This window comes from Lupinus angustifolius, unplaced genomic scaffold (assembly GCF_001865875.1).
Source record: "Lupinus angustifolius cultivar Tanjil unplaced genomic scaffold, LupAngTanjil_v1.0 Scaffold_19_69, whole genome shotgun sequence".
Lineage (NCBI taxonomy): Eukaryota > Viridiplantae > Streptophyta > Magnoliopsida > Fabales > Fabaceae > Lupinus > Lupinus angustifolius.
Genome location: NW_017719357.1, coordinates 38,628 through 62,651, shown reverse-complemented (window position 1 = coordinate 62,651; position 24,024 = coordinate 38,628). Strand labels below are relative to the sequence as shown.

General features: G+C 34.4%; 3 protein-coding genes across 6 annotated transcripts; all 3 read right to left on the bottom strand.

Moving 5' to 3' along the window:
• Positions 1-1,766: 1,766 nt before the first annotated feature.
• LOC109338237 (IAA-amino acid hydrolase ILR1-like 5) lies at positions 1,767-6,939 on the bottom strand. The gene is made up of 5 exons (XM_019575429.1): positions 6,521-6,939; positions 5,112-5,237; positions 3,784-4,098; positions 3,317-3,445; positions 1,767-2,284 (listed from the first exon to the last, which is right to left on the bottom strand). Exons 1-5 carry the CDS (start codon positions 6,878-6,880, stop codon positions 1,916-1,918), a joined length of 1,299 nt encoding a protein of 432 aa, XP_019430974.1. The 5' UTR covers positions 6,881-6,939; the 3' UTR covers positions 1,767-1,915.
• Positions 6,940-14,158: 7,219 nt separating this feature from the next.
• Positions 14,159-17,888, bottom strand: LOC109338230 (protein NTM1-like 9). Of its 2 annotated transcripts, XM_019575419.1 has the most exons (6): positions 17,487-17,888; positions 16,840-17,117; positions 15,890-16,177; positions 15,601-15,681; positions 14,893-15,531; positions 14,159-14,810 (listed from the first exon to the last, which is right to left on the bottom strand). In XM_019575419.1, exons 1-6 carry the CDS (start codon positions 17,692-17,694, stop codon positions 14,526-14,528), a joined length of 1,779 nt encoding a protein of 592 aa, XP_019430964.1. In that variant the 5' UTR covers positions 17,695-17,888; the 3' UTR covers positions 14,159-14,525. The 2 variants fall into 2 exon arrangements, with proteins under 2 accessions (XP_019430964.1, XP_019430962.1); XM_019575417.1 differs by having other exon boundaries at positions 14,893-15,681.
• Positions 17,889-19,356: 1,468 nt separating this feature from the next.
• Positions 19,357-23,604, bottom strand: LOC109338231 (uncharacterized calcium-binding protein At1g02270-like). Of its 3 annotated transcripts, none has more exons than XM_019575420.1 (10): positions 23,011-23,597; positions 22,819-22,923; positions 22,626-22,731; positions 21,726-21,946; positions 21,554-21,630; positions 21,356-21,464; positions 21,152-21,277; positions 20,465-20,572; positions 20,252-20,359; positions 19,357-19,916 (listed from the first exon to the last, which is right to left on the bottom strand). In XM_019575420.1, the coding sequence occupies exons 1-10, from the start codon at positions 23,164-23,166 to the stop codon at positions 19,677-19,679; spliced, it is 1,356 nt and encodes a 451-aa protein (XP_019430965.1). In that variant the 5' UTR covers positions 23,167-23,597; the 3' UTR covers positions 19,357-19,676. The 3 variants fall into 3 exon arrangements, with proteins under 3 accessions (XP_019430965.1, XP_019430966.1, XP_019430967.1); XM_019575421.1 differs by having other exon boundaries at positions 19,357-19,913; positions 23,011-23,593; XM_019575422.1 differs by lacking the exon at positions 19,357-19,916 and adding an exon at positions 19,923-20,151 and having other exon boundaries at positions 23,011-23,604.
• Positions 23,605-24,024: the final 420 nt, after the last annotated feature.

Genomic DNA, 24,024 nt, shown 5'->3' with positions numbered 1-24,024 from the left:
AAAGGGATTGTAGTTGTCAATGGCACAACTTGTAGGAGAGTAGATAGGTACCTGGTTGAATTCACAGTCGAAAAGTAGAGAGAGAATTAATTATCGTTTTTTCATGGGTGGCTTCACCTACTTATACTAACATAGGGCGACTTGCACTCCAAGGGAATGTGTCATCATTGCGGACGACATGGCCTTGCCATTTCAGCATACTCATGCTAACACTGCTATTAATTTGGAGTACCTTTGCCATGTGGGAAATGTGAATACTCAGGTGGTGTGTCCTTATCTTTAGCATGAAGGAAGGTTTTTAGGCATAGCATGTGTTGACGACCTGTCATGTCGTTGTCATCCTTTCACTTAGCTAGGCTGGTCATCCGAGCATAATTGACATTCGTAAAGGTCAAATCTTATCTACTCATACATGATTGAAAGCAGTATCGATCGAATCTTGTATGCTAGGTCGTTGGCCTCTAATCACAATCCTAACACTAAGATGCAAAAGTTGCCTCGTCTGGTGGCATGGTCATTGTCAGGCATGTCAACTGACTTTAAACTATCAGATCGAACATGATCGGTAACTGTATAGATTAGATCTTATATGTCCGATAGTTAGCCTCTGACCAATCTTGACACTGGAATGAGAGAGACACTTTCAACCTATGGTGGGATGTTAGTTCAGCATCCCGACACAATGTTTGCTAAGGTGCTGAAATCAAAATACTTCCCCTGGTTTTTTACATTCTTTTTTTTTGCTAAGCAAAGAATATATTAAGAAGCACAAGGGGTGCTAACCCAATACAAACCAGCGAGAAAACTAAGAAGAAAGAAGGATACAAGACCTCGGATCCATACACCAACTAGAAAAGGAAACATCGTTGGACTTACTATTGGCCAACAACCAAGTCCAAGATCTAATCTGAATTAAATCCAAAATATGAACCACACTTACATTCTAAGTTGGCCTTTCCTCAAGTTATTCTTAGAGAAGTATTTGGCAATCGAAATGGGTTCTTCAGAAACGTTGTAGATGGATGATTGATGATTGCAATAAGGCTAAGATTCAGCAAGATGGTTGGCTACTTAATCAACCTGGGTTTAAAGTTTGGTCCCCTATTCCATCCTACCACATAATGCCAAGGTGGCAGTTAATTGATAATGATAACCACTGTTGGCTTTTATTGACTCTATCTTCTTTTGAAGCTAATCAAGTGAAGAATATGCCCTTATGTTGGAGTGCAAGAGAAAACAAGTTTGTGTGGGATGGACATAGTGATGGTCTCTTTACTGTGAAGTGACCACTGTTTTCTAATGCAATTCCGGTGAGTTTTAGCCAAAAGAGGTATACCTGTTGAAACTGTGTGTCTGTTATTTGCCATCCAAAGATGACCCCACCAGCTTGACTAAGATTGTCTCATGAAAAATATTTGTGATCCCCGACCAAAAATATCAGTTCTTACTCCTTTTCCTTTCTTAGCTGCCACTTTATACCAAATTTGGTCAAGTGAATATGGTATAGAACATTAGAACAAAACTTCACATGCCTTATTTATCAAGGCACAACAAACCTCCACATCCCTCAGAGGCAGACACATTACTTCTAAAACCACTTCTATGCTGGTATTGCAGAACAATCTAAGAAATCTAGCAATTTTATGAGGATATATGTAAAGGGGCACATATGATGAGAGAAACATATTTTAAAATTATGATAGAAGTAAATCTTAATTATACATGAATCGTCAATATTAGAAGTTGCTTAGTAGTCACATAACCACTAGCAAAAATCACATGCAACTATATTCTAATCTCTATACATTCAAATAAGATTCAACGATCAAGATTCACTCCCCTCACCTCTTAAAATAACAAGTTGGTATTGTACATATGATAAATGCATGCAGCAGCAATAATAAGACTAATCTTACTAAACAGTGTGTTCATTTAAATACACCTCTGCAACTGCAGTGTGCATCGCTGCCCCTATTGGAAGAACATCCTCATCTAAAAAGAAGAAAGGGGAATGTGGGGAGTGAACTGATCCCACTTTCTCATTTCTGATTCCAATGCTATAATATGCTCCCGGAATTATTTCTTGATAAAATGCAAAGTCTTCGCCCGCCATCACCTTCTCAGCTGCGTGGACATTGTCTGGACCAAGCAGAAGTTGGCCAACTCTTTCCACATGCAGATGTAAGTCTTTGTCATTTACAACAGCAGGATATGGGGTGTAATACTTTTCTTTGAAATCAACATATGCATTACATCTGTGCACAGATACCTGTCCTTCAATAACCTGCATGGTATGGTTTTTTCCTAACAACATAAGCTAAACAAAATTTATAGAACAAAACGATTAAGTTTAATATTCCTCCTTATATTACCACATACAAAAAAAGTACAGCAACCCAAATGAACCAATGAAATCTTGGCAGTATAACAAAATCAGTGCAGTGAAATGAGCATTGCAAAGATAAAGGAGGTATGTAATGTGTGAATTACAACTCAAATGCAGTTACACATGCATTCTACTAGACCAAATCTTCACAGCTGAAAAGAGAGTAGCAAACAGAAAACATTGGACATGCAATCTTCAGTACAAAAGCTAATTGTTTCACCTTAATGCTAAATTAAGGATGGAAAAGAAAACATTTAATTTTATTGAAAAAATGTAAAATATGTAGAATGCCAAAGATGAGCATTGCAACAGGCAGCAAGTATATATCACTTGACAACAAAAAAATACATTCTTGCTATGCATAAATGGAAAAGGATGCATCTCAAAGCCATCCACATCCCAACTCTCAAGACTGCCATATTATCATTTATCATCTTATGACTCAAAGTTCAGACTGGACACTTCAAAACACTTCATTGCTAAGACTCTTCATACTCTGCCACATGGTGCAAAGTGAGTGAACATGGGACCCACTAGCACATGGTAGAGTCTGAACATAAAATTCCCAAGAATCAGCTCAGTAGGTATAGCTACAAGACATAAAATGTGAGCACTTGGGTTCAAACTCCGTTAACTACACAATTTCCCCTCCCCCTCCTTGTGAAAATTTTTGCCTACATAAAAAAATAAATTTAAGACTATGCAAGAAGAAGATTTTTTTTACGACTCGATTCTTAATATAAGACTCCCTACAACACTCCCATTGTAGATATACTAAGGCAAAATGATTTGATGACCAAACCAAAATTGATTTTTACTAAATCATGGAGATGATGCAAACTACAAATGAACCAGAACTGCCCAGAAACTTGTTGAAGTTTCTCATTAATATTAGCGATGTCTAAAGTCCAAATTGGTTATCATGCATACCTCCTTTAGTCGCTTTCTCAAATGGTACAGGCCATCAGTTGTCAGGCTCCTCAGAGTGCCACCAAATTCAACATAAGCTGGGATCACATTTAGTGCAGTCCCACCTTTGACAAAGGTAATTGATACAACCTGTCGCCAATATATGATAGTCAATGGACATTTTTACATCAAAATGGAAGTTTCACAAGTTTTAGTTCTAATCATCTTATACACATCCCTTTCGAATAGTAAACAGAAGAGTTGAAATATTTCAGAAATGAAAATCATAAGCCAAGACCTGAATGAGTGAACATTTTTTTCTTTACCAACAAAGACAGAATTCACTTATACTTCTAGACATATCAATGAAGACGGTTGGAAACAATGGACTTAAAACAGAGTTTGGAAAGTTCGCCAATCAGATTTGATGCATATAAATTCTAAGGAAAATTTTGCTAGTGAAAGTCAAGATTGAAAGTAATGCATACTTGACTATGAAGAGGATCAACTTCCCTTGAGACAAGCTGTTGCACTGCCAGTATTGCAAATGATGTAGCCAGCATTGGATCCACACTTTTGTGGGGTAATGCTGCATGACCACCTACTCCAACAATTTTTACTTCAAAGACACATCCGGCAGCTAATATAGGCCCTGGACTGGATGCTATGGCTCCAGTAAGTGTTGTATGATCAATGTGAAAACCAAAAATCGCTTCAGCATCTTCTAGAGCTCCGTCTTTTATCACTTCAGAGGCACCTCTAGCTCCCTCCTCAGCGGGTTGGAAAATAAGTCTCACGGTTCCCTTTAATACCAAAAGAGTAAGGAGAAGGTCTTAAAACAACAGATTTTGAGTAGTTGTGCATGTTTCAGAACCTCAAAGTATAGGAGGAAAAACAAATGGTGGAAAATGCTCTGAAAGAAAGTTGGGGCAGTTTGTACTTGATAGAATATAATCAATTACTTAGCACTCAAACTGAGCCTAATATCAGGATAGAATATACTGGATATGCAAAACAAAGCAAGGGTTCAATATGATATTATTGTATCATAATCACCCTATACAAACAAGCCAGATGTTCTTAGCAATGTTTAAACCTAAGAAAATGAATTAGCAACACATATTGCTTATATGATTTCATAAATTCTCCTTATTTTTCCAAAATTGATGGATCATTAATGATACTACAAATGATGCAGCTGAAAGAATAATATTATTAAACACACACAATTTAAGGATTATAAGCAAAATACCTATACCTACTAATATACAAGTAATTGGATGCAAGACGTAGATACAAAAATGTGAATATTACAGCAACACAGTCTAAAATTTATGCTCTCTTACAGCAAGATCTTGTCATTTGAAATTTTCCATGAGAGAGCTCATTCTTCCTGTAACTCCAATTCTTACATAACTATAATTGAATCAATAAATAGCAATGGTGGTTCAACTTCGAAGCCACTTTCTAAATTTACTGATGAACTGACAATACTTTATTTGGATCTACAAATATCTTCAACATGGCAGATTTCACTTCAATACTACCTCCATGTATATCACTAACCATAGTTGATTTTTTTAATCTTTCAAGTAACTGAACTTCATATTGAAATCAAGGGCAACTACCTAAGAGTGCTAGATGATGCTAACTTTAAGGTTTTTCCTAACACATAGGCAACATGCGAAAAATCAATTTTTTGTGTGATTGTACTATCAAATTTTGACGGATGGGTGTTAAGCATTACCTTAAAGATTCAAAAATCATAGAGTTAAAAGATCCACTGAAATTAGAAAACTGAGAATTTGAGAAGAACCTTCAGTTTATCTTTCCGTTGGTTCAGTAACTTTGCAGCGCCAAGTAGCATTGTCGTGTGAGCATCATGTCCACATCCATGCATTCTGCCATCAATTTTGCTCTTGTGTTCCCACTCAACAAGCTCCTATAAGCATCACCAACATCACATATACAATGTATATATTTTAAAACAAGATTCTGAAGGGAACACATAAAGTTTGTCCGAGATATAATAAGTCAATCGTGTACCTGATTTGGAGGGTAACTAGAAATTTTTCATTGAGATGACTAAAAATGAAGATCAATTTGTCAAGCTTAAGAATTTAGATTTAAACCTACAAGGATATCTATGATGAGTCGAGATCAGTGTGATAAAATAAGATAAAGTCTAAGAAGAATTCACTATTAGTATAGGGCAATAGTAAGGGTCAACATCAAGCCCTTAGTTGTTTACATGACTTTTGGATGTGCTTAGTGAACATACTCAAAACAGTTGTCACAGTGTATGTTTTTGAATTATTATCCTACTTGGAGACTTGAGACTAAAATTAAATGGGAAGCTAAAACTGGAAAGACAAGTTTCATAAGGATATGGCTTTCGTATTATCAACAATTCAAACTCACATGGCTTGTATGCTTGGAATGGAAACATGTTAAGTTATAATAAAACTTATAATTTATAATTAATGTTAGTATTACATATTTAATACAATTATATTACTCTATTTATTTAAGGGTTATAAAATGAGTGGTGTAACATTGACAACTCATATGAACTCTTCTAAACTTGACATGGGTTTAAGGAGTAGATACTCGAGTTGGCCCAATAAGAAATAATTTAAAGCATGAGGAATAAGTATGATCTCTAACACACCAAATCACAAAACAACAGTTTTTCCATCTCCCAATCATAGAGAAAACAAAAGGTTTCTTGAAGAATTTAGGATTAGGTTGAGAAATACGAATTTGTATGGAAACTCTAATAGGCATACCAAAACTCTTCAAGCATTTCAAAAGAAAGGAGTTGAGAACATGGATGGGAGTATGTCTCTATATTCTTGTTTTACTATATGTGGGAATCATGATATTTAAAATCCTAAAAGTATTGGTAAATCATCGATCATAAGGAAGTCTAACAGATTCATGAGCAATTTTATGCTATCAAAACACCGTTTTCAAGACTAGAACATCACAGCAATCTTCTGTCCCACAAATTATATTATATCACTGTATGTTACTTATTGCAATTGGTCAGAAAAATGTTTAATTATTAAGCTTCAAACTTACATTTTTTTTAAATCAGTCATAACACATGACACATGCTCTTACTTATGGCGAGTTTATATGGCACACATTAAACACTAGTCAAGATCCATTTTCTAAGGAAAGAAAAACACTGAATTCGTGTGATTTCCTAAGTCAACATACCTGCAAAGGAAGAGCATCCATATCAGCACGAAGAACAACGATGGGACGAGAACCAGAGCCAATTTGAGCAACTATACCGGTTTTGGCAACTGGGTATGTATAAGGTATGCCAAGGTTATCAAGCTCCATGCGAAGAAGAGCACTAGTGTTGTGTTCTTCGAAGGCCAATTCAGGGTGTTCATGAATTTCCCTTCTCACTGATACCAACCAATCTTTCTCCTTTTGGGCTGCACTTAGAATCTCTTTTGCATAGATATTATCAAATTTATGATGATGATGATGATCCTCTGAGCTGAACACAGAGGATGAGAAAAACAGAAGGAAGAGATTAATAGTTGCTATCAAATTTGATGCACCCATTTCTGAGTGCCAATAATTCAAAGACTTTGATGTTTATTAGTGTGAGTATTGCTAGAAGGTTGTGATGATTTCATAAGAAATTTCATTATTAGAAAATGAGTGCAATATTAGTACATTCTTTCGGTTAAAGATTTACACACATTGATTGTATTATTCAGACTTTATTTGAATTTATTTTTTAGAGAGTTAATAATAAAATATAAATAATAAATAATATAATAAAAATGTATTAAACTCAAATGCATTTTGTTCTCCCTAACATTATCAATTAAGAAGTCCCTTGATTAACATTATCAATTATTGTTGTATTTTACATTAGTGATATCTGTTAGTTTTAGGATGACCAAAATGTCAATAATTTATTATTATGAATGATAATGGTTGGGAGAGATAATCACAAACACAAAAGATATTAGTCCTTGCACAAAAGGATGAGTAAATACCTTTTCGTAATGCCAAATCAATTAAAAAGTATTATAATACTAAATAATGATAAAATTATAATGTTGTAATATATTGGAAAAAGAGTATTTATCTATTAATCGTGCAAAAAATTATATATAGTGATGTATCATCCATTTTTTATTTAGATTACTTTTGTTTTAAAAGTAAATAAATATGAAGATTACTTTTATTACACTATCAAATATCAATGTATACATTTGTAATTTATTGATGTTTGTAATTTAGTTAAAAATATATTATCATAAAGAATATATTAGTGCATTTGTGAATAGTAATAAGATTTATTGAACACCAACAAATGGTGTGAGAAAAAGAAAAGTGTTAAGGATAGAGCACAATGCGGAAGCACAGGATTGAATCAATTGAGAACAAAAGAGAAGCAAGTAAAGGATAAAGAAAATAACACACAAGATTTAACGTGGAAAAACCCCTCAGTGTGAGAGAAAAAAAAACCACGGGCGATCAAGAGCAAAATTCCACTATGTAAAAAAGAAGAGTACAAGAAATCCTCTTATAATGATGAGGACAAATGACAATATTTTTTCTCACAAATACTCTCTCAAATGGAACAAGAATTCTCACCAAGAATGCACTCACAATATATGTGTAAATGAAAGAGATGTTGTGTGTTGTGAAGATGATTTTGAAGCTCTCTATATGTGTCCTTTTATAGGCAAGCAAAGTCTTGGTATCTTGGATATGAAGCATTGGATGCTTGGAAACAAAGCCATAAAAGTGACATAAAATGCCCTTAAAGAGAGCCATAAAATTGTCATAAAATTCTTTTAAGGCATAGCAATGAGAGGCATCTAACAATCTCCACCTTGGCTCGAATTTGATAAGTTGCTCATCGCCAAATAATGCCCCGAAGGGCACTCAAGTGCTGTAGAGACCAACCAAGTCCAAGCAAAGTTGGAACTTGGTATTCGGAAGTGGCTTGGTAAGTATATCTGCTGGATTCTCTGATGTGTGAATCTTTTCCACCATAATTTCACCAATAGCAACAATATCTCGGATAAAGTGACGTTTTATATCAATGTGTTTGGTCTTGTCATGATAACGATTATTCCTGGTCAAATGAATAGCACTTTGACTATCACAAAACACTGTAAGAACACCCTGTATTAGACCAAGTTCATTTACCAAACCTCGGAGCCAAATAGCCTCCTTCACACCCTCCGTTGCTGAAATATATTCTGCTTCAGTCGTAGACAATGCAGCAATGGACTGAAGAGTAGCTTTCCAGCTAATAGCACTATTACAGAGAGTAAAGATGTAACCAGAAAGAGACCTCCTTCTGTCAATATCACCACCATAATCCGAATCAACATAACCTACAACGTCATCAGTTGTAGCCTTGTTTCTGTCAAATACCAAGCCAATACCAGAAGTACCTTTTAGATACCGAAAAATCCATTTTACAGCACTCCAATGATCCTTTCCAGGATTATGCATATATCGACTTACCATGCTAACAGCATATGCTAAATCAGGTCTAGTGCACACCATAGCATACATAAGACTACCAACTGCACTAGCATAAGGAATATGTGACATACGCTCCATCTCTTCCTCTGTATGTGGGCAAAGATCTAAAGATAACTTGAAATGTGCAGCAAGTGGAGTAGAAACAGGTTTACAATTATTCATATTAAACCTTTCAAGCACTCTTTCAATATATTTCTCTTGGGATAAAAACAATTTACCAGCTTGACGATCCCTGTGAATCTCCATACCAAGAATTTTCTTGGCTGCACCTAATTCTTTCATCTCAAACTCATTATTGAGTTGAATTTTCAATTTCCGGATCAAAGACTTGTCACGTGAAGCAATTAGCATATCATCAACATACAGTAACAAGTATATGAATGATTCATTTGGAAATTTCTGGAAATAAATACAGTCATCAAATTGACTCCTGCAATAACCTTGCCCAATCATAAAAGAATCAAACCTCATGTACCATTGTCTGGGAGCTTGCTTAAGGCCATATAATGATTTCTTCAATCGACAGACAAGATGCTCCTTATCAGGAACAATAAATCCTTCAGGTTGTTCCATGTAAATTTCTTCTTCCAGCTCTCCATGTAGAAAAGCTGTCTTTACATCAAGTTGCTCCAACTCCAAATCAAATAAAGCAACAAAAGCAAGCAAAACACGAATAGAAGTATGACGAACAACAGGTGAGAATATCTCATTAAAGTCAATACCTTCCTTTTGATTAAAACCTTTAACAACTAGTCGTGCTTTGCATCTTGGATCTTCAACCCCGGGAATACCGTCTTTCTTCTTATAGATCCATTTACATCGTAATGGTCGTTTGCCTTCGGGAAGCTCTGTCAAAGCCCAAGTACCATTCTTATGAAGACTTTCAATCTCTTCATTCATAGCCACTAGCCACTGTGACGAATCAACACAAGAAACAGCTTCTGTATAGCTGGCAGGTTCAACATCATCATTTACCTCTTGTGCAACTGACATTGCATAAGCAATTAAATTATCACCATCAGTGTATCTAGCTGGCCTTTTAATTAGTCTTCTGGTTCTGTCTCGAGCAATACAATAATCATCTTCTTGCTGATGAATAGGAGAAGTTGTACTGTCATCACAATCAACATAATGATCATCAATGCTAGATTGATTTGTAGAGGAAGATGGAACATCAACATTAGGAACTGTAGGTTTCACTATCAACTCCACCTTCTCGCTAGTACCCTGCAGATTACCTGTACTAGTAGAAGAAGACACAATAGATTGTTTTCCAGAAGATAAAAATGCATCCTCATTAAAAGTCACATCTCTGCTAAGAATTAATTTCCGTGACTTTGCATCAGAATACCATAAGCGATATCCTTTAGACTCAGATGCATAACCAAGAAATATGCACTCAACAGCTCTTGGAGCTAATTTACCATCATTAACATGTGCATAAGCAGGACATCCAAAGATTCTTAAGTTAGAATAATCAACAGGATTACCTGACCAAATTTCTTCTGGGATTTTGAAATCAAGTGCTGAATGTGGAGAACGATTAACCAGGTAACAAGCAGTAGATGCTGCTTCAGCCCAAAATTCACGCCGATGCCATAACCCAGCATTTGAGAGCATACAACGAACTCTCTCAAGTAGAGTCCTGTTCATCCGTTCTGCAACACCATTTTGTTGAGGATTTCTTGGAATAGTTTTGTGTCTAGCAATACCATTTTTTGTGCAGAACTCATTAAAATCACCATTGCAGAACTCTAATCCATTGTCTGTTCTAAGCTTCTTCACTTTCTTCCCTGTCTGGGTTTCAACAAGAGTTTTCCACTTCTTGAAAGTGGAGAAAGTCTCATTTTTATGCTGCAGAAAATAAACCCAAACTTTGCGAGAAAAATCATCAATGATGGTCATCATATAGCGACATCCTCCATGAGAAGGAAATTTAGAAGGCCCCCAAAGGTCAGAATGAATATAATCAAGAATACCTTTGGTACGGTGAGTTGCAGTGGAGAAACTAACCTTTTTCTGTTTCCCAAAAACACAATGTTTACAAAAATCCAATTTACCAATGCCATGTTTACCAAGATGACCTTGTTTGCTTAGAAGGTGCATACCTTTTTCACTCATATGGCCCAGGCGCATGTGCCATAATTTGGTAATGTCATTATCATGCATTGAAGAAGATACAGCTGTTGAACCTGTCACAACAGAACCTTGCAAGACATATAAACTACCAATCCGGTTAGCTTTCAATAATACCATAGCACCTTTCAATACCTTTAGAACTCCACCTTCAGCTGAATACCTACACCCGAGAGACTCTAGGGTGCCAAGAGAAATTAAGTTCCGCTTCAAATCTGAAATATAGCGGACATTAGCCAAGGTTCTGACAACACTGTCATGAGCCTTTATCTGAATAGTACTTATTCCTGCAACTTTGCATTGTGTATCATTGCCCATCAAAACAACACCACTGTCAACATGTTCAAAAGTGGTGAATAAGTCCTTATAAGGACACATATGAAAAGTACATCCAGAATCAAGAATCCATTCTGTTTTACTCCTATTATTATAAGAGACAACAGATAAAAGAATATCACCGTCAGAATTGGCTTCAATATTAGCAGCTTCAGAGGATTGTTGAAATTTTCCCTTATCTTGTTTTTCTTGTTTTTTCTTTAAGATAAAACAATCAGGAATGTCATGCCCCGGTTTCTTGCAATAGCGACAAGTTTTGTTGGATTTGCGACCTCTGGATTTGGATCTGAACTTTTTATAATTGGTACTCCCTTTCTCTTGAGTTCTACCTCGAACACTTAAGCCCTCACCCTTGTCCACAGAATTAACTTCAAGATCAAATTTTTCTTTGGACAATAAATTAGATTTAACATCTTCAAAGGATAAGGTATCATTATTTCCATACAACATGATTTCTTTGAAGTGCTTATAGGTAGAAGGTAAAGAGACAACCAACAAAACAGCTTTGTCTTCATCTTCAATATTAATATCAATATTTTGCATATCCATAATAATAGAATTAAACTCATCAAGATGAGTTTGAATAGGAGTACCTTCAACCATACGAATGGTGTATAACCGTTCTTTGAGACGAAGCTTGTTTGCGAGGCTCTTGGTCATGTATAAAGTTTCTAACTTCAGCCACAAAGCCGCAGCGGTGTTTTATGTTTAACTACATATCTCTACCTACTTTTGACCTGGGTTATCTTTTTGATAATGTCAAAAGGGGGAGAAAGGTTGTTTTGTTGTTGTTTGATTGTGCAGGTTGATCGTAATAACTGCTTCCGAAATATTAGCGCATCATATCAATCATTGTTGTTAAGGATAGAGCACAATGCGGAAGCATAGGATTGAATCAATTGAGAACAAAAGAGAAGCAAGTAAAGGATAAAGAAAATAACACACAAGATTTAATGTGGAAAAAATCCTCAGTGTGAGAGGAAAAAAACCACGGGCGATCAAGAGCAAAATTCCACTATGTAAAAAAGAAGAGTACAAGAAATCCTCTTATAATGATGAGGACAAATGACAATATTTTTTCTCACAAATACTCTCTCAAATGGAACAAGAATTCTCACCAAGAATGCACTCACAATATATGTGTAAATGAAAGAGATGTTGTGTGTTGTGAAGATGATTTGAAGCTCTCTATATGTGTCCTTTTATAGGCAAGCAAAGTCTTGGTATCTTGGATATGAAGCATTGGATGCTTGGAAACAAAGCCATAAAAGTGACATAAAATTTCATTAAAGAGAGCCATAAAATAGTCATAAAATTCTTTTAAGGCATAGAAATGAGAGGCATCTAACAAAAAGTGGTTAGAAAAAGGTTTTCTCCAAAAATGTTTTATATACATACTTTCCCATCAAAGAAATACATTTATTTTATTTGTGAAACCTTTTTTTCTTTTTCCCCAAAAAGGTTACGTGTCATACACATAACATTACTACTATTTGATATAACAACTTCCTCTTTTAATTTAGGATGAAGTGGTGAATAAAGTTACTTTTGAAGTGGCTACTCATTTGGTACTTGGTACTTGCTAGGGCCTACGAGCATGTGAAGTTACCATTTAGGAATCACTACAATTTTAACTTCAACTCCAGGTTTATTATTATAGGACATATTTCAGACTTCCATCTTATCTTTTAATTTTTAAAAACTCAACATACATTTGTACTTTAACTTTTATTTATATTCTAATTTATTGTTCTTCTTTTTCAACTCTTATTTCTTCATTTATTTTTAGTTGGGATTCAATAATATTAACTTTTTACAACAAAGTTAATGATTTCTTAAATTATATGCATAATCCTAAATATCATAAACAATGAAAATTGCATAAAACTCCCTTAATTTTATGTATTTTGTAAGTATGCATTATGAATTATTTTTTCTTTATAATTATCCTTTAAACTTTATCAGTTAGTGAAATTGATTATTGTATAAATATATTGTTAAATTATTAATAAATAACAAAGAAATTATTGTAATCAGGCCCACAACAGTTGCAATTCAACAACATAGGTTAGTTAGCATTGATACGAAGAGGAAATCGCCACTAAAATACAAAATTGGTTGAGAATAAAAAATAAGTAAATGATAGAATTAAAAGTGATTAATAAAGTATGTAAATAGTGATTAAATGTTTCCCAAAAAAATATGGAATGGGTGGAGTAAATACTTTTAAACACTTATGAAGAAATAGATATTTAATAAATACATACTTCATAATTCAGTTCATTTGATATAAGTTACCATCAGATACCATCAATTCTAACTTTTGAGGGACATGATTTGTAACTTAGACAACACCATGATATATGCTGGGTGACAAATCCTGAATTGAAGAGAAAGGTGTGAATGGAGTTATGCTAGTTTCCCATATACTACATTACCATGGTCAAGTATAATGTTATGATGGTTTCTTTTAATACCACCTCATTATTCATCCGTATCAAAAAGTGAACCAGAAAAGTTTATCAAAAAAATTGGAACACATCTTCTGTCCCAAAATATATATTACATCATGTACTCTTTTATTACTATTGACTAGAAAATATAAAGTTAATATATATTTAATTTTTGTTTTACTTTTCTAACTAATAATAAAAAATGTATATATTCAGTAGTACAAACTTTGGTGGCTGCTGAATAAACAGGTGGTGCCAAGAGAGTTCACCTAATGTTATTTGGATATTATTTTAAGTACAAAATGCACTTGATTCTTGCACCATTGGATTTACCATTGAATGTGTTTACATAACTCACAAGACACTAAGGCAATCCTTATATCTGAAATGGGGAAATGAAGAATTTAAAATGTGGGGCTGAATAAAATATGAAAATGGGGAAGTTCTACTTTAATATACAGCAACAGAGTCCACAAACTAGCCAACTAGGAGATCGCATAAACATATATATTAAGCTATCAACAAATATACCAAATGTCAACCCCTACATGTCTCCTCGACTCAAAAAGGGGTGACCCAGTGCCTAAGGTTCCCACCTAGTGAGATTTGAGGAGAGTAAATATATGCAACCTTATCCTCACGAACGAATAGGTTGTTTCCAATATTTGAAATTGTGACCTCCAAGTCACATGCCTCCTCAACTGGCCCCAAAACAAAAGAAGAAATGAAGGCAAATTACAAACTAATGATCTCCTAGCAGTTCAGAATTAAACATATCCCCATATATTAGCAAAGAGCACTAATGAGACCACTGCAAAGGAAGAAACTACAATAACAGAAGACAGCGTGGTAAATCTGGAGGAAGCCTTTGATATGAAAGGGACACTTCTCAGGAGTAAAAGATCTTTTAACCCCGAGACTGTACCGGCATTTGAAACTTGTAGAGAAATCTTTCTACTGTCAATTGACTCAGGTATCTTCCTGGATTCTTTCACACCACCAGTAGCAGTAGAACTCTCGTCAGCAGCATGATTTTCTGAAGCTGTCTTCTCCTTCAAAAGAAAAACAAAACTCTCAACACATGCAGAAGGCGATCTCTTAAAAATTTGCAAGCTAATTAAACAAACATCTTACCCCTTCAGTGTCTGGTTTGAAATTATGCCATTCTTGTGCACAACTCGAGCTAATTGCAGGCTTCATCAACAAACGAATTCTCCTTTGTGCAGTACCTTGCACTGCAGAGTTCCCATTTGGCTGCTCATTTTGTACCTGTCGAGTCCTTATCTTGATTCCAGTATCAGCACTAGCAACTGTATTATTATAGTTTATTGGTTGCTCATAATCATTGGGTACATTGTAAACTTGGCCCATATGCCCGTTTGGCTGTTCATTTTTCACCTGTCGAGTCCTTATCTTGATTCCAGTATCACCACTAGCAGCCATATTATTATGGTTTATTTGTTGCTCATAATCATTGGATGCATTGTAAACTTGACTTATATACTCGTTTGGCTGTTCATTTTGTACCTGTGGAGTCGCAATCCTGATTCCAGTATCACCACTACCAACCGTATTATTATAGCTTATTGGTTGCTCATAATCATTGGCTTCGTTGAAAACTTGGCCCATACTAACATCAGGTGGCGAAGCCATCTGCCAATCATTTTGAAATAACTCAGCATTGCTCTTCTGCTTATCACGGCCAGAGTTCTCATAGGACACTTCATCCCAATTAACAACTGATTCAAAGAAGTCGGAAACATTTGTCTCATTTGTACCATATTGAAGTTCATAAAGACCATCTGATTCACTGTTTGCTTGATAACCAAAATATGGTGGAATATGTTCATCTATCGGAGGGAATATTCCATCAAACTCATTTTTGGGGTTGAAGAATACATCGAGGTCCAATGGTTGTTCCTCCTACAGAAAGCATCAAGTATAAGACTAAATCGATAACTCCAATGTGCATAAAATCAAATCGCAGGGAATGAAAACAATATAAGTCTATATAGTAAAATTGACTTGAGTTTAATAAATGCTATTCATAATCTTTAAAGTAGTTCAGGCTCTGTGCATGGCACAGACATGCCAACTAGAAATAGATTAAAACCCAGTCGGTCCATCTAACCTTTGCAGCTAGTTCCAGAGTTTGATTTTTTCCATCACAAGTATTATATCTGTCGCTGTAGTTTATAACATTGGATATTGTTCCCTCAGAGCTCTCAGGGACTGCTTGATACTTATCATCTGTAACCTGCAATGCGGATCCTGAAACCACATCTAGAGACGATTGTATTTCTTCTGGAGAGGAATTGGCCACCAAGGGAATTGAAGTAGTCTGCTCCACTTCATTAGAGTTTGAATTTTCAAGACTCTCATCTTGTTTCTTAAATAACCGACAGAGGACATATGCATTCTGGTAAAGCCAAATAAACCAGATTGAAAATATAGCAATAAGATCATCTTCATGTAATTTCTTAGCTAGCTGTATAATGCAGTGGTGCTGTGGAATCAATTAATAAATACAAAACTTCGGGAAATGAGACGTACAAGGCTGCAGTATGAGAAATTAAACAAGAAAAAAAATCACCAAGAACTTTCAAAATCCAAATAACTGTATAAGGAATTATTTCAAAGAGATATTATAAACTCAGCAAATAGAAGTTTTCAGATAAAACATAAGACCTCGAAGGAGTATAAATTTTAAAACAAATAGTTTTCAGGTCATCAAGTAATAAATGTAGGTAAAGGGCAACCTTTAAGTCAAAAAAAGAAAATGAGCATTGCATAGATATTCAATTCACAAAGATCCAATGTCAACTCAGAACCCAGTAATAACAAACATACATAAAAATTAAAAGGATAATACATTAGAAAGGGCAGCCCAATGCATAAAGCTCTCACCTAGTTGGTCCGGGGAGGGTAGTTGTGCAGCCTTACCCAACAAGCTGTGAGGTTGTTTCCGGGATTTAAACCCCTGACCTCTTGCTCAATAAGCAGCAATCTTACGTTGCGCTGAGGTTCACCCTCATAAAAAGATAATCCATTACATAACGAAAATAGGAGATGAAAGTATACCTGTCCAGGATTGGTACCATCAAGCTCCTGGAGGGTAGGGCGGTACTCATGCATAACCCAATTGGTCCTCTTCCCCTTAGGTGCACGCCCAGTGTAGAAGACTAAAGTCTTCTTCATTCCAATCAAGGTAGAGCTAGACTTGATTTTCCGATCCTTGCCCGTTGCCTTCCAGTACCCATGATTGGTTGCTCGATTCAACCGATGCCCATTTGGGTACTTTCGGTCCTGTGGACAGAAGAAGAACCACTCTGGATCCTTGTTCCTTATCACTGACAAATCTAAAACACACCACAACACAAATCAGCAATTTATAAACATACCGACCAAAAAAATCCTTACACCATTCAACACACATTATTATTACCCCACACTCATGTTACCCCCCATTGCTTCAGCATCAACAACAATCAAAACCTTTTCCTACTAGGTCTAGCCAAGTCAGAATGTATATAATAAATGATGTTATAAACAAACCCACTAAAGGTAAATCATTTTTTACTGATTACATCTACAATTTTTCCTAGTCACTAACTACAATCAACAAAAGGAAAAAATGATGATCCCAACATATAAAAATTTAAACTTTATGAATTCAAACAAAAATTAGTAAAGCAAAAAACCGAACTTTACAGATAAAAAATACGAACCAGGCAAATCCCAAGGCTCCCATTTGCAGACATCAATTTCTCCAATAACCCAAACCTCTTCACCATTACCGTTGACTTTCTGTCTTAGATAGTAATCAATAAGTTCCTCATCAGTGGGTCGAAATCGAAACCCTAAAGGCAACGAATTGAGAGACATAACAGCCATCTCTTCTTCACGCCGTGGTTGACCATAGTCAACAGAACCCATAGAGGAAAAAAGAGAGAGAGAAAGTTTGAAAAAGCTGAGATTAAATTATAAGGAAATAAATGGAAGCAGAATAATAGAATCAGAGATTATGGGGTATAGTTTTTTTTTATTAATTGTATTTTTTTTGTGTGATGAGATAAAGGAAAAGGAAGATGAGATGAAAAAGGAATATAGAGAGAGAAAGAAAAGTTGTAGTAGTGAGTGTGTAGTGAAAGTTGACGGTTTAACTACAATTTTATTTGATGTGGAAGAAAAGCGCGTGTACATTCGTATATACCGCGTACCATGTTTAACCCTTGTGTTTCGGTGAAACTACCAGCGTGCCCCACCCTATCTCATTATTGGTGGGATATGCGAGAACGTAAAATCAGAATATGATTATTTTTCAGTTGCTATTATATAGCTTATATTATTATATAAGGAAATAGGGGTTACTGTCATAGACTCATAGTATAGAATAATTATATAATCAAAATGAATTAGTTACTATCCAAATATAAAATAATAATATTAGTAATACAAAAAAAGCTTGTTAAAGAGAAATAAAAATGATGATCATCTCTATTAAGGATTGTTTATAATTTAAGTTTTGGTGTGGAACAAAAAGAATTGAGAACTTGAAATCCATGAAAAACATTTGCAATATAATTTTAAAATTTTTATTTTATTTTAATAGCAATATATATATATATGATAATAAATAATAAAATATAATATTTATGTATTAACAGTGTAACAACTTATACACAATCGCTATATCGCTCACCTTTTATTTAGATTACGTTTTAATAAAATTTAATTATAATTGAAAATGAATAATATATAATATAGTTATAATATAAAAAACTCTTAATTTGTACATCTTTTCTAATAGCATTTCGTACTTCTTAATAAATACAATCCAGAAAACAATATATCCAACAAAATAAAACTATTTTAAATAACATTCAATACCTAATAATAAATAGTATTTAAGAAATAACCTCCACTAATACTAAAATTCAAATCTTAAAAAAAATACCAAAAGGCAACATATCAAAAAAAATAATGTAAGTTTAGGGCTAGAAACGAGCTCAACCAATTTAAATTATAGTTCAATTCAGTTTAGCTCAAAACTCAACTCGAATTTGATACAAGTTATTTTTTTAGCTTGAGTTCGGCTCAATTAAAGTTCATGAACTATTCGAATTGGTTTATTTAGACAACTCAAATGATTAATTCATTTTTAAAAATACAAGAAAAGTTATATATAATAACAATAAACATAAAAATAATGGATAAGTCATAATATGATAACAATAAACATAAAAAATTAGTTTATATATATACCGAGTCAGCTCATAAACTTAACGAATCGAACTGAATTCAACTCAAGTTCGACTCATTTATTTAATAAATTCAATTTCCAACTCAATTTCAGCTAATTTGGTTCATTAACTAAATTTATTGAGCTACAGTTTCAATAAGTTGAGTTTCAATAGTTTGGTTTCATATTCAGCCCTGACCATAACCCAAAATATTATATAATGAAACTCTAGTAGATGTAAACCATTAATAAAAGTGTTTGATTGATTTAATAATTCCTGTCAATCTTTGCATCTTTGGTTTTCTTGCTTGAGATAAAAGTGAATCTTGATTATACATTTCATGTTCATTTTTCAATAAAATTAATTCTTTGGATTCTTATGTACAATTTGAATGTCACAACACTAATCCAGGGGCCAAAAATATGATACAATGCATCTGAACTCTTCTCTATTTTAAGAAGGTTGCATCTAACCAAGCTACAAAAAGGTTAATGCCTAAGACCTATACAAAAACTATACACAGATAATTCTTCTTTGGTTTCAACAATGCAAGCAATATATGAATGAGAACTTTCCTTTTACCCTTTCAAAACTCTTCACCCATTACTGACTATGTTAGCTGTATGTACAAATGTCTTAATTCAAAAACCTAAGCTAGAGCGCCCCAAAGCGATGTCAGCAAATCATTTGGGAGCATGGCATCCTTATCGGCGAGAACACAACGGTGAGTCTTGCATGATCAGAAAGGGAGTAGTCTTCAGGCCATCTACCTTTCTCAACCTCAGGAGGAAACAGAACTGCATTTTTTACACTAAAACCGATTGTGTGCTCCCGAGCATCGTTTGAACCATTATCGTGCTCCTCATTCTTGTTGTCATCTCTTTGATCTAAACTTGTTGAATTCCAGATTTGCTGCTGCAAATTCATACAATCAAGACAACAAAGCGAACAGACAAGGGACGAAGTACAACACACACACCAACTAGGTTGGGTTAGCTAAATGGATCGAGCAAAAAATTGTACTCTAAACAAACCCATAAAAACAAAGAAAACATCAACATCCTCTCTATACAGAAAATCTTGTCTTCACTATGAGATTTTCTTTATGATGCCTATACAGGTTAAATTGTTCATGTTGGAACTAACATTCCTGATCAAATGACAAATAGAATTTATTCCTATGAATGCCACATGATAGAACAACTTTATTCATAATCTCTTTATTTGAGAGCTAAATTGAACTACTTTACCTGAAATTCTTTATAATCGAGAACACCATTTCCATCTATATCTGCTTGGACCCACAAATCCTTTGTCTCTTCAACACTTAGCCCATAGCAATGACCAAATAAATTAAGCTGCACAGAATGAAAAACCTTCATAAACCCTCTTACTTCTCAGACAAGTGCATGCATTAAATGAAATTTTAGATCGCTCATCCTATAGTTAATTCTGCAGCATACCTGTCGAAGTGCTTCACAGAAACCAGAATAGGTAATACAATCTTCATTATCAGCCTTTAGAAAAGCAAATGCATCACTCTCTGTAAGTGAAGCTCTCCGGAGCAGAGACTGAAAATGGAAAATTTTATTGTTAATGAAAGTTTTGATCCACAACAAAAGAGGAACAGTGCTAGCTTTGACTTGATAAAATAATATCAGAGAAAACATTATATTTCGACAACATTCAAAACAACAACCAAGCCTTAATCCCACTAGGTGACATCGACTTACGGATCGAACGATATCATAATGCTCTACCATAAATCATATTCATTGATAGAGTACGATAATATTGTCATGTAGAATACCAAAAAAAATGTGAAAATAAAAAGAGATAGCAATTAAGAAATCACATTGAAATTTAATAAGTAAATGAAGTAATCCATAGCAAGCATTGAAGTTAAACAATACTTGTCCTTCACAAGCAATCCCTATCATATAGCCATCTCCTCAAAGTTATGTACTTGACGCTATCCTTTAATAAGATTTTCGAAAATAGCAATCAGATGTATTGATGTATTTGAAGAATGATAATGTTAAAATCAGGATCCTTGTGCAAAACTCAAAACATGGTCTGATTCTCCTTTTGTTTAAAGGCAAAGTGTTAAATCTATACTAGAGTCCTTAGTCCAAATGTTTTGTGATTACCTTGAACATGCTAAATACTGCCTCGGTCCAACTAGCTTTTAGTAATTTTCGATATTTATCCGGATTTAGAAGCCAGATAAAATCAACCGCACAAATATTTCCCCGATGATTGCGATGGCTAACCCACTGCATGTACAGTTAATAAACATAAGTGATTGGCATATTGTCCAGAAGAAAAATTCTGAAGGCAATGCTAAATGTCACCTTATCAGCATCTGCATCAGTGTAGTGATGTGCGGTATCATAAGATGATTCAAACCCTTGAGACCTCAAGAACTTGTAAACATGTCCTCGTTTGCTTCCATTCCAGTCTCTGAGAAATAAAACGTGGTAAATAAACAAGATTCAAGTGCTTCAAAAAAACTTAAAAGAAGTAAAAGTGAAAGTCCATTTGGAGTTTACCCGCATAGCATGATTGGCATGGGCTTAAGATGGAAATCTTTTTGATAAGATTCTACATATTGAAGTATCTTGTAGACCTGCAGAACAGAAAATTTCTAGATATGTTAGTCTCAATGAGACACCAAGCCTAATAAAAAGTGACTGTTTAGATAGCACTAGATGCTTAGATAACCTGATGCAGTCGAACAAGGCTTAGAGTTGAATCATGCGGAAATAGTAGGTGAGTGTTAACAATCAGAATTTCCTGCCTGACATCAATGTTTCGCCACTGGGAACAAGGAAAAGCTAGTTCAACATGTAACAACTGAGCTACACGATCACCACAATCATTGAAGTGCAACTCCTTGTAATTAAGAATATTAAAGTATTCCTTTTGCACTGCTATCAGAAGACCTATAGACCAAAGAAGAAACACCATATCAAATTTGTTCTATTGTGTATAAAATCTTCAATAAGCACAGTTCTGAAACAAAACTATGCATGTGAGAAATAACAGTATGAGAGCCCGGGTGTGCTAACTGGAGCTGATTCACAAAAAAACACTTAAACAGGACATGTTTTTCCTCATAAAAATCATTTTAAATGTATGTTCCCTCGCACGATAAATTATTTTCCAAACTGCCATGTAATGTTTACATTTACCATACCAAATTGGATAAATCAGTCCATCGGATTGTGGATTGGAAATGAAGAAAATATAATCTTAATGCCAAGTTTCAAGATCAATGCTATTGGTACTTCAAAGTCCCATGGAAAAGGCGTAACCCACTTATTACTTATTAGAGTTGATTTGGATGGAAGAGATTGAAGGAAGGGGAAATTTCATCTAACTAAGATTCACCTTATTTGTGAAACACTTTAAATAAGAGCAACTATAAAATGAAAGGTCATGCTTCCAATTATCCCTTATTCATTGTTGTAAACATTTAATAACACACTCTTTTATAAATGAAAAATCAACCCTCCAAACCCATCCACAATCCAAAAGTTTCTAAAGAAGATAGTTTGAGATTCTGACAATTGATAATCCAAAGGGGTTTTGGGTTTTGTCCAATGTATTGAATGTGCATACCGTCGCCACGGTTGTTAGTCCTTTCAAGCTTGAAACTAGCATAACCAGCATCTCCAAATCTCTTCTCATACAAATTAACAAGCTCTTCATTTCCAACCCAAAACTCCTGTACAAACCCAATATACATATTAGTCTCTATCCCATTCTAGAATCAATTTCATTCAACAGAATCAAAAGGGACATGAGTATAAACCTGAAGACAGATAATAGAAGATCTCTCATGCAAAAGCCAATCCAATATCCTATGATTCCTTGCCAACCAATACGCTCTATAATCACTTTCACGGCAAGTAGGGTCCTGAAAAAGCATCAAATTTTAGAAAAACCCATTCCAGGAATTCAAAATGCAAATTGAGAAAGTGGATGAGAAGAGAAAAAGAAGAACCTCATCGTCGATGCGTTTGTAAATAGGAGCAAGAATGTTAAAAGTAGTGCATGTAATGCAAGGTTGTTGCTGATTCTCCTTAATGGATGAAGAAATTGCAAAACTCCCAATCCTTGAAATTCTTCCCATACTCTTAACCCACCTGTCCGTTCTCATTCTACGTTTAAACCCACCAATGTTTCTTCTTCTTCACTACCCTTTATATAACAATAACAGCAATAGTAATAATATTTCCACAGATTCTTCAAAAACAATAGATACCCAGATATAAAAATCGACACTTTTTTCTGTCTACTTATTAAATTCAATCACATTATAGGAAAGTGACCACGGTTCATGTTGTGGGTGCTGATGATATTGATTGTAGAAGTTAAGAGGTGGGGCCAAAAGGACAAGAAAAACTAGAAGAATGAAATAAATGTTACTGTTATGAATGGAACAAAACAATGAAATGTGAAAGAAGAAAGAAAAAAACAGAGGGAGAGGAAAAGAACAAAGGATTATTATGATTTGATTTTGGTAATAATAGGAAAACGTTGTTGGTGTGAAGAGACGTCGTTTTGTGTGTTATAAATAGAGTAGCGTTGTGTTTTGGTATCGATAATTCAATGTCATGTCTTTTCCTGCGGTAACTGCATGAAAGAACACGTCAGATTTATCATGCTAATGCCGCGAATTATTCGCGCTAACTTATTTGACCCTATAGTACTCTCCTTCTTAATGATTAAACAACATAAATTTCCGTGATTAAAGAAACAAAATCATTAATTTCGCATTTTATTTGTGCTTGAATTATTATTAATTTATTACTAAAATTTTGGACTCAACCCAATTATTATTTTTTGAGTAAGGTAAAGATTTATATATATTAATTATATTTTATAATTATTTAGATTTTTTTTGGAAGTTAATGAATATTATATATATATATATATATAATTTAAATATTGTAAGTGCTTATATTTTTCCTCTTATTTTATTTGTTTAATTTTGGTATTTTTATGGTAATTGTAT

What these genes read in the sequence shown, in the direction of transcription:
- LOC109338237 (XM_019575429.1), bottom strand. Translation starts at nt 6,880, where the DNA reads ATGGGTGCATCAAATTTGATAGCAACTATTAATCTCTTCCTTCTGTTT. An exon ending in AACGGAAAGATAAACTGAAG is followed by an intron (nt 4,099 to 5,111) that starts GTTCTTCTCAAA and finishes TTGGTATTAAAG; the next exon opens with GGAACCGTGAGACTTATTTT. An exon ending in TTGATCCTCTTCATAGTCAA is followed by an intron (nt 3,446 to 3,783) that starts GTATGCATTACT and finishes TATTGGCGACAG; the next exon opens with GTTGTATCAATTACCTTTGT.
- LOC109338230 (XM_019575417.1), bottom strand. Translation starts at nt 17,694, where the DNA reads ATGGGTTCTGTTGACTATGGTCAACCACGGCGTGAAGAAGAGATGGCT. An exon ending in ATGGTACCAATCCTGGACAG is followed by an intron (nt 16,178 to 16,839) that starts GTATACTTTCAT and finishes TGGCTTTACCAG; the next exon opens with AATGCATATGTCCTCTGTCG. An exon ending in TCAAACCAGACACTGAAGGG is followed by an intron (nt 14,811 to 14,892) that starts GTAAGATGTTTG and finishes TTTCTTTTGAAG; the next exon opens with GAGAAGACAGCTTCAGAAAA.
- LOC109338231 (XM_019575420.1), bottom strand. Translation starts at nt 23,166, where the DNA reads ATGAGAACGGACAGGTGGGTTAAGAGTATGGGAAGAATTTCAAGGATT. An exon ending in CTTCTATTATCTGTCTTCAG is followed by an intron (nt 22,732 to 22,818) that starts GTTTATACTCAT and finishes GGGTTTGTACAG; the next exon opens with GAGTTTTGGGTTGGAAATGA. An exon ending in ATGCCAATCATGCTATGCGG is followed by an intron (nt 21,465 to 21,553) that starts GTAAACTCCAAA and finishes TTTATTTCTCAG; the next exon opens with AGACTGGAATGGAAGCAAAC.